The sequence below is a fragment of the Caretta caretta genome, chromosome 17, assembly GCF_965140235.1.
Source record: "Caretta caretta isolate rCarCar2 chromosome 17, rCarCar1.hap1, whole genome shotgun sequence".
Classification (NCBI taxonomy): Eukaryota; Metazoa; Chordata; order Testudines; family Cheloniidae; genus Caretta; species Caretta caretta.
The window spans coordinates 7387966-7410022 of record NC_134222.1 but is presented as its reverse complement, the minus strand read 5'-3'; the positions used below and the strand labels follow the sequence as shown (position 1 = coordinate 7410022).

Here is a 22057-nt window from a genome sequence, read left to right as displayed (position 1 = left end):
ATAACAGGAGGATAATAAAACAACATAATGTTCCAAAAGTTCCCATCAGTCTCCACTCATCTCTAATTGTGTATCAGAATTCCTACAGGTCTAGTGTCTGCAAAGTACTTTTGGAACCTTCAGGAAATGGTCAAAATAATTGTCAAACATGTTCACGTTATTTACAACTGCCTCTTTGTTAATGTGTAACTTTGCTTTACTATTCTTACACTTGAAATTACAAGAAATTTCTCAGCATACATACAGGAGCAAATCAAACCTAAGGATGTGCCTCCCCTTGCCAACTAATTACATAAAAAAATCAGTTAGTACATAGAAAAAAAATATATACCTACCTATATGACAAGAATAAAGAAATGGCTTTATTCTCCTCTCCTGATGTTAACAAGGATGGATTTTGTTTGCTTCTAAGTCTCTAGAATCTTTCTTTCCTCCCCTAATGCAAAAATGCATAGTGGGCACCACCTAATGGACAGAACAAGGGTTCTCCTTAATAACAACCTGAAATACAGGGAAAAGATTCATATGAACCTTTCTTTATCCCTAGCCTTTTTTATTACTATATTAAAACTGACTCATTCTGCACAGGAAACTAAAATGCTATATATCTACCAGAAAAGCATTACTACTCTCCAGCAACCAGTTGTTTCAATGTCACCTAATAGACAGCTCTCACCTTTAAATTTGATGACTACAAAGAATCTGAGTTCCAAAGAGCTGTGTTCCACAAAATAATAATTGTTTGCTTGGCGAGTGTTTTATTTTCTCAATTAAGAGTTGGAGGGGAAAATATAATTAAGTATAACGAGTCTGTTGCAGGGATGCTGAGCACCCACATCTTCCCTGGTTTGCAATAGGAAACATGAGTGCTCAGCACCTTTAAAAATCAGGCCAAATAAAGGTAAAATGTCAAGAATTCAACACAAAACACAGATGATCACAATCTATTATTCATTTGTATTACAATTACCCCAAAAGGCCTTAATATGAAATGTTTGCTAGGCACTATACAAATAGATGGAAAGACAGTCTGGTCCTGAAGAGCTTACAATGTAAATAAACAGGTGGGAGAATGGAAGTGTTACTATCCCCATTTTACAGAAGGGAAACTGAGGCACAGAAAGATTAAGTGACTTGCCCAAGGTCACACAGAAAATCTGTGGCAGAACGAATGTTAGCGTTATCTCTCAAGTCCCAGACCAATGCCTTAACCTCTATCCCAACTTTTTTCTCTGTCCATGTCTACATGGAAAAGTTGCAAAGGTTTAATGTAATCAGTTTTTAAACCAAAATAGTTAAACCAGTGTAAATCCATGTGGATGCTCTTATTTTAGTTTAAGGGGGGCTTACTTTGGTTTAAACTTAAATCTTTTCTCTATCAATTTAAGCTAAACTGAAAAAAACCACTCCCATACCAAAATCAGTGTGTTTGCACACAGGCTTGACTCAGTTTAAGTCTACTGGTTTAAATTCACACCTCAGGTGATACCAGTACATTTTTCCCATATAAACAAATCCTCTATTTTATTAATGTAAAAAGGTACACAGATTCTGTCTTTGGAAAAACAATTTGAAACCATGCTTTAAGAAATGCCACGAGCAACAATTTGTAACAAATGCCAGTCGGTGGGATCTTGCTATGAGCTGCACAAAGCAGGCTATTTAGGTGCCAGCATCAAAGGAAAAATAATGTGTGCAAAGCAGCCACAAGACAATTCAGTTCTTGAAAATATTTGGCAGGTTAGTTTTCGAAACAAGGCAAATGCCAATGAACTTTGCCTGTGCAAGGCTTCAAGGTCCATTCCCTTTTTGAGAAACCATTCGCTTCATCAAGGTTTTAAGGAGACTGTACAGTGCCAAGTATAACTGAATGGAAATATTGGTAAAAATAGCAAGCCAGAGGCATGCACCTCAGATAATGCAAAAAGAAATCCTGAAGGAATGGCACCTTAGTGAGCAGCAAGATTATTATGACTCTGTTCATTTCAGATCCCAAGCATCCACCCTAAAGGAAATATTTCACAGCAACACTTCTCCGCAGAAACCTAGGCCCATGGCAAGAACAAGACGGAGAAATGGTTGAGAGTGAAGTAAAGAATGGAATCTCCCATAGCATATTGACAAAGACTATGGGCCAGAACCTCAGTTGATGTAAATCAGATAGCTCCACCGATTTCAATGGCACTACACTGACTTACATCAGTTGAGCATCTCGCCTCGGGGCAGCCTGTATTCCTTGCACACCTGAAATTCCCATCAATTTCAGTGGCATTTTTTGGGTCTGCACAGGAATGCAGGAACCAACCCCATAACTGCTCCAAAGAGGGGCTGCGATGAAGAGAGATTGCAAAAACAAAGGAATCAAACAAAGTACTACGCTAAAAAAAAAAACCAAAATCCCCTAACAACAACAAATTGGGACGATAGCATTGTTTAGACTGAAAGTTCTTTTTGGCGGGGAGGGTTTCATTTATTATGTGCTTGTGCAGCGTCTAACACCATGAGGCCCAAATCTGATTGTGTCCTTTAAGTGCTAGCAAAATACAAATGTAACACAGATTCACACCCACTGCATCTAGAACCTACAGCATCCCAGAAAGGAATTCACGTACATGAAAATGAGCTAGGACATCACCTTCCTTCCTACTAAATAAGCCAAGGCAAATCCAGGCAACGGAATGGCGACTGGGCTGGCAGACACCACAGCTTTTCCAAAGACTATGAAATCAACCACCCGCCTGAAACATCTGAAAAACTTTCAGATTCACAGACCAGAGTTTACAGACTTCATTTAGCTCAAAGGAAAGTCTAATTAGTCTCTCTGAGTGATTTAGCTGCTCATTTGAAAGGGGGGGATGGAGTAAGCTAAATTGTTTGAAATTATCCCTAAAGGGCACTGTAAATCAAGTGTTAATGAGTGATCCTATGCAAAGGGCCACAGTAACTAAATAAAATAGTCAAGGTGCTAAACGATAACATTCATTTTGTTTTCAATAATTTAACAAGTGTGGTTTTCCAGCCAGAAATATTTGCAAATGAAACCTCCGTCACACACCCCCCCAAATGCAAGGCAAGATGTTGAATGTCATGAATTCCCATTGACTTCAATGGGAGTTGAAGGTGCTCAGGTGTTCAGCCTTCTACAGGACAAGAACCATAATGGAAGAGGAACATTCACAATGTGAATGAGAGAACATGCTAGTGAATCCACTAATGTGAGGCTTGACAAAGCCCTGGCTGGGATGATTTAGTTGGGGATTGGTCCTGCTTTGAGCAGGGGGTTGGACTAGATGACCTCCTGAGGTCCCTTCCAACCCTGATATTCTATGATTCTATGATCCTTGTTCCTCACCCACAGCTCACACAAATACACTGTGTCCTGGTTCACTAATCATATGAGAGAGAAAAAAAGGAACAATTTAACACAAATCTATGACAAATCTTTAGACAGTTTTATTTCAATGGGTTACTTTTTTTCCCCCTCAACTGAGTTTCATTATAGGTCACATCTGTCACACGATTGAGTTTACGGACCTATTTTACAGTCAGATTCAATGCAACTTTTTCAGATGTCCAAACAGTGATGTGGAATGGGAAACACCATCACACTATGAAAAAAATACAGAATAGGCCCGACTCTGCAGTCCTTATTCCTAGTGAGATCTTTGCTGCAATGAGTTCTGTAAAGGGGTGTTAGTGTAAAAAAATCCAAGGTTCATTTACTTTAATGACTGTTTTGCATCAGTAAACACAGAGAGATTTGGCTCCGCTTTTGAAATCTAGCTCTCTCTCTGTCACATTTTCCTTTAATCTTGTCTCTTGGGAGTTTATGTATTCATCAGGTTCCTGGAGCTTTTGCAGTCTGTAAACACAGCTTGATGAAGCAAGTGCATCCAATGCTCAGGTGGAATATTGTGCAGAGACAACCTGGAGTGCAGGACATTGGACATAACCTGGAATGGTATCTGGAATCTTCTAAAGTTTAAGTTGAACATTTCACAGCAGAAGGTTCAGTGTTTACTTTCTCCTTAGCTTCTCAGGAGCTCACAGCTGTACAAAGACTCTGGAAAGTGCAAAAGGGTGTCCACCTCTACTTATTGTCAGTGAAACCACACAACGCTGAACTGTTTTCCCTGCTCAAAAGGGTTGGATTTGTAAAGATCTACGCAATTCATGGTAAAAATCACATTCTGTTACTTTATTTTTTGGCTGCATATAGAATGCAAGAGAATCCCTGCAAAAAAACAAAAAGGCATCATTAATAGAAACTCATCCTGAAAATTTTTATCTTTAAAGAAACAGGAATTGCAATCAGTTTGAGCAATTAAATTATTTTTACCAGTAGCAACAGAGACATTTAATGATTCGATCCCAGGCTGCAACGTTCTTCCAGGAGGGATGATTAGCATCCTGTGGCACAAACTTTGTGTCTCCGAAGATAGCCCATACCCTTCATTCCCTGCAGAAAAAAGATATTATGTGGGTATGTTCATGGATCTGTGTTGCCAACTTCGCACATTTTCACAACTCTGCTATTGATTTATGAATAAAACCGTCAAAACACCCTCCTGACAAACGCTGACTCACAGAAGTTGTCCCATTAACTTTGTCCCATAGGACAATATACATGATCAAGAGCAGTTTTGCAGGATCCAGCTGTTAAATTGAAATCGGAGGTAACAAATGACAGTAATGCATGCAGTTTTCCTTACTGGCCCATTTCAACCTGTCTGGATTTGCTTTTAGAGGTCTAGGGAGTTTCTGAGCCAGTGCTAATACCTTGCACTTCTGTAGCACTTTCATTACAAAGCCTCATAGCACCCTTTCAAGGGCCAGGGGAAATCCTTCCCTATTCCCAATGTAGAGCAATGCACAGTTGACCAGGTACTTAGTAGAGGAAGCTTCATAGTGTCCACTGCTGGCAGCTGGATACAGGGGTTGATGGACCAATGGTCTGATCTGGTACAGCAACTCCTATGTCTCTACTGATACTGACTTGTTCAACTTTTCCAATAGACGGTACTACCAGCTGGGTGCAACTCGTGAACACAGAGAGTTTAACCAGAGGCTTCAATTGATTAGTTGCTAAACCATCCAACAACCCTAATATGTTTGACCTGATACACTAGTGAAGCAGAGTAGAAATCTATGCCAGGTCATTAGTAGTAGTTTGGCTTCCATTGTCACAAAGGAAAATGGAAAGGGAGCTGCTTAAAACAATTCCACTTGTGCACAAATGAATACAGAAGGCCCAGACTAACCCCAGTACCATCCCCCCCCCACCTCTGACTCCAGATCGGCTCTATTATTTATAGAGCTCCACAGGTGCACCTGGCACAGTTCAGACAAACACAGAATAAGGTCCCTGGTCTGCAGTCAACAGAATAGATCCATGGACCAGGAAGCCACCTATTCCCCTTTCTTAGCCTTGCCAAAAAGGGATTGATAATAGAGACACTGGCTATCTCTACTGGATTTTAGGCTTATTACTCTAGAACCTAGCTGCTGTCCTACATGCTGGAATTGTCTCTGTAAAATGCCTGCAAGCCTCCATCTTCTAATGCTGTCACCAAATCATCTCTCCAGTCTAAGGTACTTATATTACCACCATTGCTGTACTATCTGCGCACCTCAGTCTTTAATGTATTTATCCACTCAACACCCCGGTGAGATAGGGCGGTGCTATTATTCCCATACTATGGATTGGAAACTGAGACACAGAGCAGCTAAGGTAACTTGCCCAAGGGCACACAGGCAGTCTGAGGTGGAGCAGGGAATCAAACCTGGGTCTCCCAGGTTAGCATCCCAACCACTGGGCCACCATTCCTCTCAGTCACAAGATACTGGTGGCAAAAGCAATGATTTCACCTTCCCTTCTACTTTTTCTTGATTTGATACAGAAGAGAAAAAAGTTTTATAACTTCAAACACATTCATCTCATCAGCCTTTCACGCTCATATTATGGTGTGTTCCTTCAGCTTGGGCCAGCAGCTATTGTCAGAGGTGTCATGTTTCCTAGAACACTCCCTTTCTCTCACTGATAAGGGTCTTATGATTCCCAATAAAAGCAGCAATTTTCCTTCCAGCTTTTACAAAGCTTTTTATGGCCTTAGTCGCTTAAGATAATTAGAACCCATAAATTCAGGGCAAAAAGACTTGTAGATAGAGAATGATGTGGGAGGGAGTGCTGATGGAATCAGATAAACTAATACAAGATGCTAGTTTATATTGCTGCACAAAACATTTACCACTTTGGCTCTTTGAATTTAATCTCATAGTTTTGTCTCTCCTTGAGAGTGCAGCTGAAATGCAATCATTTAATTATTTTTTTTGTCCCCATTTCTGACTGTAATATTGTTCAGGGTGTGGCCTGATGATTCGGGGGGTTGACAGAGATGAAAGGCTCTGCATCCCATTAAGTTAGGATTTGCCAGACTGAATCAGATCATGGTCCATTTAGTCCAGTATCCCATCTCCGTAGTGACCAGCACCTGATGCTTCAGAGGACAGCGCAAGAAACCTCGTACACCACGTAGTCAGAACTTGGCTTACGCCATGAAGCATGATGTTGAATATCACATCCAGAATTTATGTTATCATTAACTATTGTAGCGTTGGATGTTGACAACTCAAATCCAGCCAAAATAAGCAGCGACCAAAAGATGATGGTTGTTCAGTGGCCTGTGAAAAATGAATTTGATTGATCTAAGTGGACAGGTGTCCAAATAAACAAAACCACAGTAGGCACCCTTATTCCCAGACTCAGCACCCATGCCAAGAACTGAAAGGATATGAATAGCTGGCAGGACAGGAAAGGGAGCTAATCCTATCCTGGCCCATGCAGAGATCTTCAGTCTCTAGGGAAGTCAATCTGTTGCCTTAGGCATTGACTTTGCACACAGACAACATTAAGAGATATTGTTCAGATCATTCTCTTTGGCAAGCAAGCAAGACTGTAGCTGACTAGGATGCTGGGAAGGCAAATGCAAGTCTGTAACACTTTTCTTATAAGACAGTGTGTGGGAAGCTTGCTTCCACACTAATTTATTGCTGCTCTTCTCTGTTTGCTGCTACAGGTACGCTACATATTTAGATCCAGGACATTTCTTCAAACAACCCCAGTATCACACAACTCCATAATGTTCAATTTTCTTTTCAGTGAAGAGTTAGTGCTCAGCAGAGAGTTGAAGTCATTACTGTTGTAAGGTTTGGGAACTCTTCTCATGCATCTACCAATCAGCATCCAGTCTCCCCTGACAAAAGAATATTTGGACTTTTTCCTGGAGAAATCTCTCATAATTCAAGATAATGACACTTCTGTCACTTTCTCTCTCTTCCTTTCTCTTGCGGTTGTCATTGTTTCTGGTATGTATTTCTTTGTGGTCCATCATCTGCGTTGCCAGCCTTTCTATTCCCTTTGTAATATAGTGCCACACATCTTGTAGAGATGCCAGATTTGCTGTGTTGTCTTGTCAGTATTTCCTGGAGTTCAATAAACATTTTAATTAAAGAAATGTCTTCAGAGCCAAGTAAATGGTAGCATCAGGCAGGATTACAGCCCCTCAATGGCTGATCATCAGCATGACATTACCTTTCAGTGCAATGGTTCAAACCACGTTTGTTGCCTGCTCACATGGAGCAGCAAAAAGAGCTTCCAAATATGCATTCTTGGATGAATTCTGCAATGTTTCTTACTTCAGCTGTAACGTCCACATGCTTCTTTACCATTCAGACCCTATAAACTCAAACATTTCTCCATAAAAGACACCATCTTGATAAATTCGTTGCAATCGTCTCCGTTATCTGCTTAAGATAAGTTTGGTGGGGAGAGGTGTGCATTGTTCAGGGGTCTAGTAACAAACTAGAGTCGCTCCAAATGACAAAAGGGTTGGAAGTGAACAAAAGGTAATATTGTATCTCCATGGCTCCCATCTTTCTTGACTACTGTACCCCTTCAGGAGTCTGATTTGTCTTGCATACCCCCAAGTTTCACCTCACTTAAAAACTACTTGCTTACAAAATCAGACATAAAAATACACAAGTGTCACAGCATGCTATTACTGAAAAATTGCTTACGTTCTCATTTTTACCATATGATTATAAAATAAATCAATTTGAATATAAATATTTTACTTACATTTCAGCACATAAAAGTGGCAAAGAGTCCTGTAGCACCTTATAGACTAACAGACGTATTGGAACATAAGCTTTCGTGGGTGAATACCCACTTCGTCGGATGCATGTAGTGGAAATTTCCAGAGGCAGGTATAAATATGCAAGCAAGAATCAGGCTAGGGATAACGAGGTTAGTTCAATCAGGGAGGATGAGGCCCTCTTCTAGCAGCTGAGGTGTGAACACCAAGGGAGGGGAAACTGCTTTTGGAGTTGGCGAGCCATTCACAGTCTGTGTTTAATCCTGAGCTGATGGTGTCAAATTTGCAAATGAACTGAAGCTCAGCAGTTTCTCTTTGAAGTCTGTTCCTGAAGCTTCTTTGCTGCAGGATGGCTACCTTTAAATTTACTATTGTGCGTCCAGGGAGATTGAAGTGTTCTCCTACAGGTTTTTGTATATTGCCATTCCTAATATCTGATTTGTGTCCATTTATCCTTTCACATAGGGACTGTCCAGTTTGGCCGATGTACATAGAGGGGCATTGCACCTTATGAGTCCTGTAGCACCTGGCACATGATGGCGTATATTACATTGGTGGACGTGCAGGTGAATGAACCAGTTATGCTGTGGCTGATCTGGTTAGGTCCTGTGATGGTGTCACTGGTGTAGATATGTGGGCAGAGCTGGCATCGAGGTTTCTTGCAGGGATTGGTTCCTGAGTTGGAGTTACTATGGTGCAGTGTGTAGTTGCTGGTGAGAATATATGCTTCAGGTTGGCGGGTTGTCTGTGGGCGAGAACTGGCCTGCCTCCCAAGGCCTGTGAAAGTGAGGGATCATTGTCCAGGATTGGTTGTAGATCACTGATGATGCGTTGGAGAGGTTTTATCTGAGGACTGTATGTGATGGCCAGTGGAATTCTATTGGTTTCTTTCTTGGACTTGTCTTGCAGCAGGAGGCTTCTGGGTACACGTCTGGCTTTGTTGATCTGTTTCCTTATTTCCTTGTGCAAGTATCGTAGTTTTGAGAATGCTTGGTGAAGATCTTGTAGGTGTTGGTCTCTGTCTGAGGGGTTGGAGCAAATGCGGTTGTACCTCAGCACTTGGCTGAAGACAATGGATCATGTGGTGTGTCCGGGATGGAAGCTGGAGGCATGAAGGTAGGCACAGCGGTCGGTGGGTTTTCGGTAAAGGGTGGAGTTAATGTGATCATCACTTATTTGCACCTTGGTGTCTAGGAAGTGGACCTCCTGTGTAGACTGGTCCAGGCTGAGGTTGATGGTGGGGTGGAAGCTGTTGAAATTATGGTGGAATTCTTCCAGGGTTTCCTTCCCATGGGTCCAGATGATGAAGATGTCATCAATGTAGCATAGGTCGAGAAGGGACATGAGCTGATGAGACTTCAGCATATAGTGTATAGAGCAGTATAAACTAGTCATTGTCTGTATGAAATTTTAGTTTGTACTAACTTTGCTAGTGTAGCCTGTTGTAAAACTAAGCAAATATCTAGACGAGTGGATGTACACTCTGGAAGACCTCTGGGTACCCCCATGTACAGATGAATACTGAACTCCCTGGCCACTCCTGTAAGTGGTCAGCCTAGATCAAGGCACGGTGTGAGGAAGCGAAACTGTCATTTGCCCTGTGGTACCCATTCTATGACTAAACAGGGACTGGGTTGCTAGTCTCTTTATCATCAGCACTAAATTTGCAGGGTTCTTTTTAATAAAAGGAAAGGTTTTCAGGCTGGCTCATTAAACTGAAAAAAAAAACAAAAAACAAGAAAAATAAAAGCCAACTGCTGCTCTCCCATCTATTGCACCACTAGGCATAACCCACTCAGCAAAGGGTGAGCAAATGTCCACCTAATAAGCTTCCCCTTAGCACATTCACTTTATAGGCACCTCGGATATGACTGTCCCAGACAGAGTGATTGTTTTACGTCACCTGATGCTTAGCTTCTTTTCAGAGTTAATGTGAAGAAGACAACACCGCTACATCAGCACTAGCTTAAGAGGTGACGTCTCCATATCACAGACCTTCACCCCAGTTAAAGTTTTGCAACATACCATACCTAATACTAAAAGAGTGGGTTTATTCCAGTGAAATTCTAAGCAGCTGATGACAGGGACCTTATCCTCGACCTCAGATTTGCTGACTGTTCCTATGACTTCCCAGCCTTCTTCAGTTTTAGCCTTAGAAAGAAAACGGGACAAAAAAGAAAAATATGATTCCAGGTTCTTTAAATTCACAAAAACAATACATACACACACAAGCTTTTAGATTTTCAGCACAACCATGTAGCTAATCTACTTTGCTTCTTTTTGTTTGTTCATTTTTTAATACATCTAGGTCTTGTTTACACAAATTATACCAATATAGCTATTCCGGCAAAACTCTGCTACTGTAAAGATAGCTTCTCACAGTTTCAGGGTAACTGCACCTGTAACTCCACCCCCATGGGCCACTCCAGGAGTTCCCAGTCAGGTCTCCAGCCGTCCCCTGTCTCTGGGAAGGGACCCTTCTCCCACTCCTTTCTGACCAGGGATTTTTAAGGCTGCACAGCTCCCTGCTGTGGTATCCCCAGCAGGCCAGCCTGTTGCTCTTTCCGAGGGCTATGAACAGTGTATTCCCAGCTGTCACAAGTTACCACACAGCTCTTTCCAAGCACACACACATTTTCTAAAAGTAGAAAGAATTACAGAGAAAGCATACAGAAAACAGTAAACAAATTTAAACACACACTAAACATACCAGGAGTTACCCGTCAGTCTTAGGAGGCCCTAGTAGGCCAAAGTCTTTCCAACCCTTCCGCAAGGGTCGGGGTCCCTCTTGTCCGTTTGCTGGATCAGAAAGAAGGCCCTGAGTCAGTTCAAACCCAGCCTTTTAATACCAAAATCCCTTTCTCTGTCTGTTGGTTTCTGGGAAAACCAGTACATGCAAACCTCCCAAGGGGATGGTACCTCTCTGGAGGTGTTTGCAACCTAAGTGATTCACTTTAATAGAACTCCACTGTTTCTGGTTCCTGAGGAGCTGCGGTAACCTTCCCCTCTGGAGTAGAACACATTCATATATAAATTTAACACAATGCCCCCAAACATACTGCAAGGGGTTGCAAATATCTGTCACATAGCTTATACCAGCAAAAAAGTGCTTTTGCTGGCATAACTTATTCCAGTCTGGTGAGCAAAATAAACTATGTTGGCAAAAGGATTTTTTTGCCGCAGTAGCTGCATCTCTGCTAAGATTTCTGCCAGCATTGCTAAGTCCTTAAAAAAAATATCACACCTGTAACCAATACAGCTATGCCTGCAAAACTTTAAGTGTAGACCTAGCTTAAGAAGCCCAAACCAAAATTTTCAAACTTGGGTGCCTAAAATTATGCCCTTAAACATGGAACCTGATTTTCAAACACTCTGAGCACTTTCAGCTCCCAGTGCCCTTATCTAACTAGTGGGCCAATTCTGCTTCCCTTACTCTTGTTGAGTGGCAGTTTAGAAGACTATGAATCCCATTTTGTTTGATAAAATCTCAGTACAGGTGCCTTAATTTGGCCAGGGTCCCTTTAACTAGAAAATCCACTTTAACAAGAGTCAAGTTGCTGTTTCTTGCCAGCTTCATTTCCTGTGAAATCTGCACTTTTTACATTACACTACATTAAATTTACACTCCTGTGATGCCACAGGTTAGACTGACCAATCTGGGTCCAATTAAATGGACTTCAGCAATGGCCCAAAATGTTAATAAATTGAGCTTTATAGTAACACTGTGATTCTTCCAGGTGTTTCAATTAAATATCAATATCTTTTATGTGCTTTTTATCTCACCATCATCCAGAGCTCTGGCGGGAGGGGATGAGGGCTCTGGCTGGGGGTGCAGGCTCTGGGGTGGGGGCGGGGTTTGGGGTGCTGGAGGGAGCTCCAGACTGGGGCCGAGGGGTTCAGAGTGTGGGAGGGGGCTCAGGGCTGGGGCAGAGGGTTGGGGTGTGGGCTCTAGGAGGCAGTTAAGAGTGCGGTAGGGGGTTCCGAGTTGGGAAAGGGAGTTAGGGTGCAGGAGGGGGTGCAGGCTCCGGAGGGGTCTCAGGGCTGGGGCAGGGTGTTGGGGTGCAACAGGATATTTGAGGTGCAGGCCAATGGGAGCTGCGGAGCTGGCGCTCGGGGCAAGGGGAGCGTGTGGAGCCCCCGCAGCCACACCTGCACCTAGAAGCCGGACATGCCGGCTGCTTCCGGGAGCCACGCGGAGCAGGGGCAGGCTGGGAGTGTGCTGGGGTGTGAGTGGCCGGTGTTCGAGGAGGACCGGACTTTTAGCAACCCGGTCAGCGGTACTGACTGGAGCCACCAGGGTCCCTTTTTGACCGGGAGTTCCGGTTGAAAACTGGAAGCCTGGCAACCCTAATGCAAGGATATTTTTTGTTTAAAGAGTCTTTTCAAAGCCTTCTTCCCTCTCTGTAGAGTCATTCATCAGAGGCTTCATTATGGAGCTCAAATCTCCAGATTCGTTTTGTAGCTGCCCCTCCAGCGAGGTGAACACATCCACAGCATTTCAACCCACCCACAGTTTCTCTTTTCCTCTACATTTTAACTACTGCACAATGCTGCCCTCGTGTGACCAGCCTCTGAGCAGCAGCCTGTAGCGGGTGGTACATAAGACAGAGAAATATTGCACAAACTCAACAGAGGCCTCACAGGGTATGTCTACACTGCAGCTGAGAGCGAGCCTCCCAGCCCAGGGAAGACAGCTAGGCGCTAGCTCCACTCAAGCTAGCGCACTAAAAATAGCAGTGTGGATGTTGCAGCATGGGTGGTAGCACGCACTAGCCGCACAAGTATAAGCTCGTCTGACCCAGTGGATCCACGCTCAGGTGGCTAGCCCATACCACTGCCCGTGCCGCAATGTCCACACAGCTGTTTTTACTGTTCTCCCTTGAGCCCTCCCCAGTGCATCTGTCCACCTGGGCTGGGAGCCTTCCTTCCAGCTGCAGTGCGGACATACTCCCAAAGTCTATCGCAGAGCTGCCTACTTGCTCTGGGCTCAGTGACGTTGCTGCAGCAGTTTCTTTCTCTCAGGCTCCTTAATAACTTCACAAAGATTTTGTGTATCAGCTAACACCCCTTCTTGGGATCTGGTTTATTAATACCAAGTTCTAAAGGAAACAAACCCCCTCCTGAAACTTCTCCTTCAGCAAGCTTGGTCCCTACACTCTAGCCTCTCTAGCTGGTACTGGCTCTGCACTTTCCGAGCCCAGTGCCTGGGAGCTCAGAAGAGTTGTGTAGACCTGCTCACACAATCCTCCTGCTCCCTTTTTAACTTTCCCCTCAGAAAGCCTGATTTAGCTGCATGACCTGCCTGTCATGTGATATTATCATTCTCTCCACCTGTTAAGTGTCACGGGTGGGGCTGGGACCCATCTCCCCTTAAAGGATCAGTCACACTGAGACAGGTGTAGGGTACAAATTTCAAAAGCATCTAAGTGACTCATGAGCCTAAATCTCATTTTTCAAAGTAACTTAAGTCACCGAAAATGGGATTCAGTCGATTTTGAAAACTGTACCCATAAATTACATCAATATTAGATCTGCTCTCTTTGCACATTTAGGGGGATTTTCAGAAGCATGTAAGTGCCACTGACTTTCAATAGGAGTTGTGCTTTTGAAAATTCCCTTAGCCCTTTAAGGGACATTCATTCAAAAGAATTACAAAGTGCTTAGTTCAAAAGCATCAACCCTGACACCATGGAAACAGGTGCCTTTATTCATTTCAGTTTATAAAAATGTTCCTATATGAAGCATTAAGATCTACAACCATTGATACACGGAGAGAGGTACTCACCTGGCCCTGCAATGCATTTATTGCAACTTATTTACTGATTTTAGCCCCCTTAGAAAGCAGACACTGCACAGTCTCCTTTGGCTTGAACCATTGTCCGCAACCCGTGGGGAGTTCTTCCACAGACGCCTTGGACTGAGGCCATTACTGCTAGTCTAAAAACAGTTTGGGATTTTTATCTAGTTAGATTGTAAACTCACTTGGGCAGGAACCATCTTCATGTTACATATTTGTACAGCGCCTAGCACAATGGGGCCTTAATCCCTGATTGGGGTCATAAGCACCAACACAATACAAATAAATAATAAAGTGGCTGAACCAGGTTCTCACCACCGAGGAGAATCAGAATAAGTGGCAGTCCTGTTATTGTTCAGCTAATACATGGTATGGTGGCCTAAAATAAGCAGCTGATAGATATTTATTTATTTTAAATTCCCTTAGCTGTTTAAGGGCTATTCATGCTAAAAGGCTACAAGATCCTTAGTTCAAAAGCATCAACCCAGGCAAGTGCCTTTATTTACTTGATAGATAAAGATACAGCTTATCGCTATAGATAGTAAGTGAAGCTGGGTGTCATTTGTACCTTTGAAAACCTCCATCTCTGTCATCGGGGATATGTGTGTAACAGCTTATAACTATGCACCTAATGCTGTAAAATGGTGATCTCCCCTACTGACAGGCCACGCAATCTAGCTGGTGAGACAGCCTGAAAGTTCTTGGTAAAAGGGCAAAGAAAATAAAAACGGAAAGCTGGGCTCTTCTACCTTCAGAAATCTCTGGAGATTATCTGTGCTGTATACTTCCAAAACCTCCATGGCTCCAGCGCTTGCTTTGCTCACTGTAGGAGTAAGGGGGCAGCTGTCAGTAGAGAAGCCAAGAAAAGTTCCAAGTTAAACAAAGCAAAACAAAAACCCTGAAAAACTGTTTTGCTAGGTCATCCTACTGCCTTCATGACTCACTTTAAATCGGTTTACAAATGATTCTAATCACTGTATAGATGCACTTTCTTATAGGGAATGGGAGGTTTTGACAGGAACACAGGGACGAGGCTGGAGGAGTACTTTTGAGCACAATGAACACCAAGACTAACTAAAAATGGTAATAAAACAAAACTTCTCATCAAACCAAGTTTAAATATCTCTGGCTATCTTTATATGTACCTACTGCACTGGCGACTCCTCCCCGTTGTTAAAAATCTATGTGAATCCTAGCCTTGCATACATGAGACCCTCCTGCCACACACCTGAATCAGCGGGGCTAATCCCCTATTTGCCTCCCTCAGCAGAAGCTGTTCAGAAGAGAGAGGGCAGGGAGAAGTGAGCATCCCTCCCATTATCACTGGCCTCACAAGGCTTCTACACTGTCCTCCTTAAAATCTCTCCTTAAAACTACCTCTGCTGTGATGCCTACAATGCAATAGTTAGGCTGCTGGTCTGCTGGGACCATTGCTCATCACCCCGCTCATAATCTTCTCGCTATTCCCTTGTGCTCCCCATGTCTGTCCATTTCCACCTGTTGTTTCTCATTTTATACTTAGATTGTACTTTCTTTAGGGCAGGGATTATCTTTATGGTATCTGCATGTCCAGTGCCTAGCACAGTGGCACCCTACTCCCTGACTGAGGCCTCTGGGTGCAACCTTAATAGTTCTACTACAAAATAATCATATTCCCTCTGCATTAAAAGATACCTCCAAAAAACACACACAGTGGTGGACTTGCTCAGCAAGTGATATTGATCAGAAAAGCACAGCTCAGAGGTGCAAGAATGCATTAATCCCTGGAGTGAGAACAGCAGGGACCAGGCCAAATCTTGCAATCGTGCAAGCAGCAGTCTTGCACTTTTGAATCTAGAGGCAGAGGGACTAGAATAAACGTACCGTGGAAGGAAAGAAAGAAAAAAACCTAGGGTAGTAAAGAATTCAGGGCTCTTCTGACTAGCAGCACCTGCGCTTTTTTAAACAGATTATACACTGCCCTTAGGAGCTACGGACACCTGGCAATCTGCACGTGTGTGTGTGTTTGTGCACAGCACAGAACTGTGAGCATGCTTACAAATCTCTTTGCATCCCAAGAGATCCCATCTCTCTAGCTATCTTGAGGTTCTATACTGCTGCCCATCACCACAGTAGCTGAATGCCTTCCCTCTAAAATCAGTAGCAATAGTCTTCTCCCTAGCAGACTTCAAGGGGGCTCCAGCTCTGTTTCAGGGCAAAACTCTACTTGGGGGTACAGGTTTTCAATTTTTTCGGTAGCATCTTGGGGTAGAAAGCATGTCAGTTCTGTGAGGGTCATTTTTATGATGGAAAGGCCTTCTCAAAGAGGAAAGCTTTGCAAGATTTTCTAAAGATGGTCAAACTCTGGATTCACCCGATGTCCTCTGGGAGTTTGTTCCATAGCCAGATCCCCTCGACCGAGAATGCTTCGTCCCCACCTCTCACACACTTTTTCCTGGGCTTTGTGATCTGCATTGACCCAAAGGAGCGCAGCTGTCATGGTAGTGAACAAATCAAAATTGATGTAGCTGGGGCATGATTAATTGCTTTGAAACCCTCAGTAGCTCAAACATATACACACACCCTATAAAAGGATATGGCCATCCACTTCTGGGGTGGAACATGGCAGCTCAAAAATTTAAGACCGAAAGTGAAGAAGGCAACATCCAGCTGAAACTACAAGGTAGGCAGGAGGCAACAACCTGAGCTGGAATGCATCCAGAGTGGTGGGACTGACTCTTCTATCCTTACAAAAAGGATGATAAAAACTTTAATGCCTATAAAAGGACCTTGGTTTTACCTCTTATTTGAAAGACCGGTGAACTGTTTAGGCAGAGACAACAAAGCAATATTTACTGGAAAAAGGAAATTACTCTTGGCAGCTTGTATAGAATAAGCTCAGAGAAAGGCTCCAGTTCCCTTTATGTGGAGTTAATAGTACAGCACTGGGGGACAGGACAGTTAAGAACATGTGAGCAAATCCTCATTATATCCTGGAGTCCTTCCACATGCAGGATCAAACCCATAGGGTTTGAAAACTTGGACTACAGAAAAAAAATCCCTTAATCTCTCCACAGCTGGAAGGGAATGGCTTTTCGGTCACTGAAATGAATGAGTGCAGAGGGGGCAGTTAGAACGCCAAAGGTTAAGATATGTTTTTAATCCCTTTGCAACTCAGAAACTCCTACAGCAATAAGGGGAAAAAGCAACAATCGGGGATTGCCCAGTGTGCTGGTGGCTACACAACACGCTGTCCAATAGGAAGCAGGGGATTTTCTGATTTTGACTCATCGTCCTGCTGCAGAAGCAGTGAGAGGGCAGTCCAATGGGGAAAGGTGCACCCCCCACCCCTTCCAGCTGAAAAATGGAAACTGCATTAACTGGCTCCTGAGGCAGTTGACTTCAGCAGCCTCAGGTATAGGAGGAGGACTTCAGCAATAAAAGGGGGGAACGCATTTGAAAATGGAGAGATCCAAGAGGAGTTAGCAAACAAAACTTTCCCCACCTTCCATCCCTGAAGGAGCACAGGTTGCTGAAATGAAATCAGCATCTGTCCCAAAGCAGCAGGCAAAGCCGATATCCTAATGCTGCCATTATTTACACAGCACTATCAATTCACAAGGCACTAGACAAAGCAAATAAGAGATCTAGGTCCCTGCCCCAAAGACTTTACAATCTAACAGAAACTAAAACAAAACATGGGACTGCACTGGTGAGAGGAGCATCGTAGGAAGGCCCTGTGGAAAGGAGGGGAATTTAAGAAGGGATTTGAAGGAAAGGGAGGGCACTTGGTAAACAAGAGGTGGGAGCTTTTCCAATTATTGGAGGACTCATAAGTGAAAATCAAAGATTGTAGATGGGGTGAAATAACAATAGTACCACACTCGACCTGCTTTTCATCAGTAGCTCTCAAAGTGCTTTACAAAGGTCAGCATTATTATCCCATTTTACAGGCAAGGAAACTGTACAGGCACAGAGGCGTGAACTGACTTGCCTAAGTCAATCAACTGGCCCAGGGTAGAACTGAAAATAGAAGCCAGGCCTCTCCAGGCCAGTGCTCTATCCACTAAGCCATGCTGCCTCCCATATGCAGAGCTTCAGCAGCCAGCATAGTTTCTATATCTGCTTGGAACACGCTTTGGGGGTCATTTAGGGTAAAAGGAGCTATACAAATATGCAAGATAGTAACATCCTTTGGAAGCCAGCAGTAATGTGAACAGGAAACCCCACCACAGAAGCAAAGCATAAAATTTACCTGTCCTTTCGGCTGGTCACCACTCTGTCAACTCCTAAGAAGTGCGCGGAACGCAGCACTGCACCCAGATTCATAGGATCCTGTATCTGCTCCAGCACCAGCCAAATCAGCTGTGTGCCCAGTCCAGTGGCAACCCCAACATGGGAAGCTTCAGCTTCTTCCAAGCTCCTAAAATGGAGAGGAGTAGCCTCTAAGCAAACTCCCTGGTGGACTTGACCTTTGCAAAGGGCATCCAGCACCTGCCTTCTAACATGGTGCACGGGGACCCCGCAGGCCTTAGCTCGTTGGGCAAACTCTTCCATCACAGGCCGTGCGCAGCTGCTGCCCGACTTGAGGAATAACTTGAAAAAGTCCCTCTTTGACTGCGACAAAGCCAGGGAGCAGGGCGCAATGCCAAACAGGATCTCCGAACCTTTGGTCCTTTCAATGGATGTAGGCTTTGGCACTTGTCTTTTCCGCTCTTTTGAAAAGTCATCCTCTCTCAGGTTCCTAAATTCCTCACTGGAAGATGCAGCCTGCTCAGTGCTTCTCATGTTAGACTTCCACTGCCACCGCAAATTCTTCTGACGGGCGAGACCTTTATAGCTTTTGTGAGGAGGATGTGATTTAGGCATCACTTGTGCAGCATCCCCAAGTCCCGACATTGGAAAATGGTGGCTGCCGTGGTGGTGTGAATTTCCTTCATTCCCAAACCCTGGGGGTGATGCAGATTGCGAGGGCTCCTTCTCCTGAGTTGAAAAATGTTTGACTGCCTGAAAATGACTGTTGCAACTAAAAGTAAATGAAACTCTTGCAGCTTTCCAGATGCTGAACTTAAAGATCGGCACCATCTCCACCACAAAGGCCATTCTACCACTCAGTCTCCTCCCTCGGAACGGCTACCCCTTGAAAAAGGAGATAAAGGGCCAGTTATGCAATATGGGTTAATATCCCACTGATATTTACAATTTTAAAACATGCTTATGATCAGAAAAAAGGACTATTTACAAATGGAAACTTTACACTTAACTTTAACATCTACTCCCTGCCTGTGTTCCAAGTCATAGCTGCTTTTTGCTGACTAAAATAAGTTTTTAATATTAGCCTAATATGCTCATGGGAGAATGAGCTGGATTCCATTCTCGCTCATGCATCACTAATAGAATAAGCTAAATTCAAACTGCAGAATCTTTCACTGATGGTCACATGTAAGCCACAGAAAGTGTCCAGCTTGACTCTCAAAATCTAGTTAAAATACTCTGGGCCAGATTCTGAGCTGGTGGAAACCGGTATAGCATCATTCAAATAGAAGATGCTATGCCCGTTTAAATCAGTTAATGATCTGGTCCTCTATTTCATCACTCCAGCCCTCCTCAAGCTCTGGCCAATAACAATAACTTACAGTCATGGTTAAGAATGTACCCTGCATGATTTTCTTTTAAATACACATCTATTTAATCCAAGCATTTCTGATTGTATCAACAGACTTAAGAAGCCATAGGTTGTGCCATGTCATGTGACAGAGTATTTCATAGATTTGCAATAAAGTTGTCACACTGAGTATTACCTGTCTACATGATATATTACTGATGAACTCCATGAAGGAAATATACATATTTTTTGTGTAAGTATATATATATTTACAGTAATAAACTCAACTGGCAGGACTTGTTCACACTGAATATAGTCTATTTAAGGTTCTTATATGGCCCCCATTGTCATACTGAGCACCTTACAAACTGTAACGTATTTATTGTCACAATACCACCCTGAGGAAGGAAAGTCCTTCTTTCTATTCTGGGCTCTCCCATTGGCCTACTGGATGACCTTGGCCTAGTCACTTCCCCCTTCCATGCGTCAGTTTCCCCATCTGTAAAATGGGGGCTAATGATAATGACTTCCTTTGTAAAGTGTTTTGAGATCTGATGAAAAGCACTAGATAAGAACTAGCTATTATTATTATTATCCCAGTTTTCCAGATGGGGAAGTGAGGCACAGAGCAGCTAAGTGATGGACTCAGTGTCAAACAGGAAGTTTGTAATAGAGCAGGAACATGAAGCAAGGTTTCCCACGTTCTAGGCTTGTGTCCTAACCACTGGAGCCTCCCCATTCCCCTCTCGGGCATAGCTTTATTAGCCTAATATATTGCTACAGACATAAAAACAATAAGCAGCTGCACCAAGTCTGCATCGATCCTTGCAGCAAAACTTCAGTCATCTTCAAGTGCTTGCCGCTGTTGCAAACCCGAGCACCAAGGCACTCGTCTGCTATCCAGTAGCATTACAGCAGTGGCCCTCAAACTTTTGTACCGGTGACCCCTTTCACACAGCAAGCCACTGAGTGCGAACCCCCCCCTTATAAATTAAAAACACTTTTTTGCATATTTAACACCATTATAAATGCTGGATGCAAAGCGGGGCCTGGGTGGAGGCGGACAGCTCGCGACCCCCGTATAATAACCTCACCACCCCCCGAGGGGTCCCGACCTCCAGTTTGAGAGCCCCTGGATTACAGGAAGATGGAAACAAACGGCCTCCAGGGGGGAAAGAACTGCGGGTTTTAGGGCTGACAGGGCCGGGACTCCAGGGCTCTCCGTCCAATTCCCAGCTCGGCCACGGACTTCTTCTGCGGCTCCGGGCAGGTCCTGTGCTCTCTGCCTCGGCTGCGCTGGGCCAAGACACGGGCGGACAGGCAGGAGATGCCCAAGCAGCACGGGGGCCCTGGAAGCAGGGTAGCAACAGGGCTCGTTACGGGGAAAACGAGAACGGGGCCCAGCTCCGGGCTGCGGCGTGGGGCTGTTGTCTACCCGCTGCGAAGCCGGAGGCGGGTGGTGCTGGACCAGCCCAGGAGGGAGACGGGAGTTCTGCGGGGCTGGGAAACCCCGCGGGCCCAGCGCGGAGGAGACAACGCCGCGCCCGCCCCGCCGCGCTGCAGGCGCCTTACCCGCGGGGCTCGGGCCGGGGGGCGCGAGCCGGGCCTGCGGCCCTGGGCGGGAAACCCGGGAGGCAGCGCAGCGGGCTGGGGGGAGGGGACCTCCCCCCCTCAGGGAAGAGGCTCCAGTCTCCCCGGGCTGGGAGAGGGGTCACCCAGACCCCGCCAGCGGGGACCGCTCGCCGGGAGGGCTGAGAACTCAGCAACCTCTTCCCCGCCGCCACCCACTCCCCTACCTCACACTCCACTTCCGGGTCCGCGCGCCAGGCCCCGCCCCTAACCCACCATAGAGAGGAGAGGACAGCGGGGCGCCCTGCCCTGCAGCGCCACCTGCTGGTAGGCGTTGTCCCTTGCGGGGCGTGCCCCGTGGTGGTGGTGTGGGGGGAAGGCCTGGTGGCGTGGGCAGCTGGGTCACTCAGGCTATAGCAGGTCTCGGGGGGGGGGGGCAGCTGCTGGGCAGGGGGCACCAGCACCAGGGGCTGGAGATCAGCTGCGCCCTGGAGGTTGTCCGGGGGACTAATGCGTCCTGCATGTCCTGCAATGGGCTGGCACAGCCCGAGAGGGCCCCCAAGGTTCTCCCAGGGTGGGGTGACCGTGGGTGTGCCCTGGAGTGGGCCGGCGTGGGCTCTGTGCCCCAGAGAGCGCCATTCCCTGCAGAGAGCCATAGCCCAGAGAAGTGCCCCATAGCCGGCCGGGCGCCTGTGGGACCGGCTGCTGTGCCCGAAGGCTGGGAATAATCATGCTGACGCCAGCAGATGCTCAGGACCCATGGTCAGAATATCCAAGTGAAAACAGCCCCTTGGCAGCGTGCACTGAGAGGAGAGACCTGGCCTGGCACCTGCAGATTTGCCTGCTTTCCCCACTGAGGAAAATCCCACCACCACCACCACACAATCTCATGCTGAGCACAAGCTTTTGACTCCCACCCACCTACTGTGGCTTTAGTTGCACACTAAATGGTTC

At 45.0% G+C, this 22057-nt stretch overlaps 1 protein-coding gene across 7 annotated transcripts; it reads right to left on the bottom strand.

The window, feature by feature from the left end:
- Positions 1-3431: 3431 nt before the first annotated feature.
- MRM1 (mitochondrial rRNA methyltransferase 1) lies at positions 3432-21364 on the bottom strand. 7 transcript variants are annotated; one of them, XM_048824110.2, is made up of 6 exons: positions 21331-21364; positions 18185-19068; positions 14700-14793; positions 10184-10304; positions 4340-4459; positions 3432-4234 (listed from the first exon to the last, which is right to left on the bottom strand). In XM_048824110.2, exons 2-6 carry the CDS (start codon positions 19030-19032, stop codon positions 4194-4196), a joined length of 1224 nt encoding a protein of 407 aa, XP_048680067.1. In that variant the 5' UTR covers positions 19033-19068; positions 21331-21364; the 3' UTR covers positions 3432-4193. The 7 variants fall into 7 exon arrangements, 6 of the variants coding, with proteins under 6 accessions (XP_048680067.1, XP_048680065.1, XP_048680063.1 ...); XM_048824108.2 differs by lacking the exon at positions 21331-21364 and adding an exon at positions 21107-21324; XM_048824106.2 differs by lacking the exon at positions 21331-21364 and adding an exon at positions 20343-21088.
- Between the last annotated feature and the right edge of the window lie 693 nt (positions 21365-22057).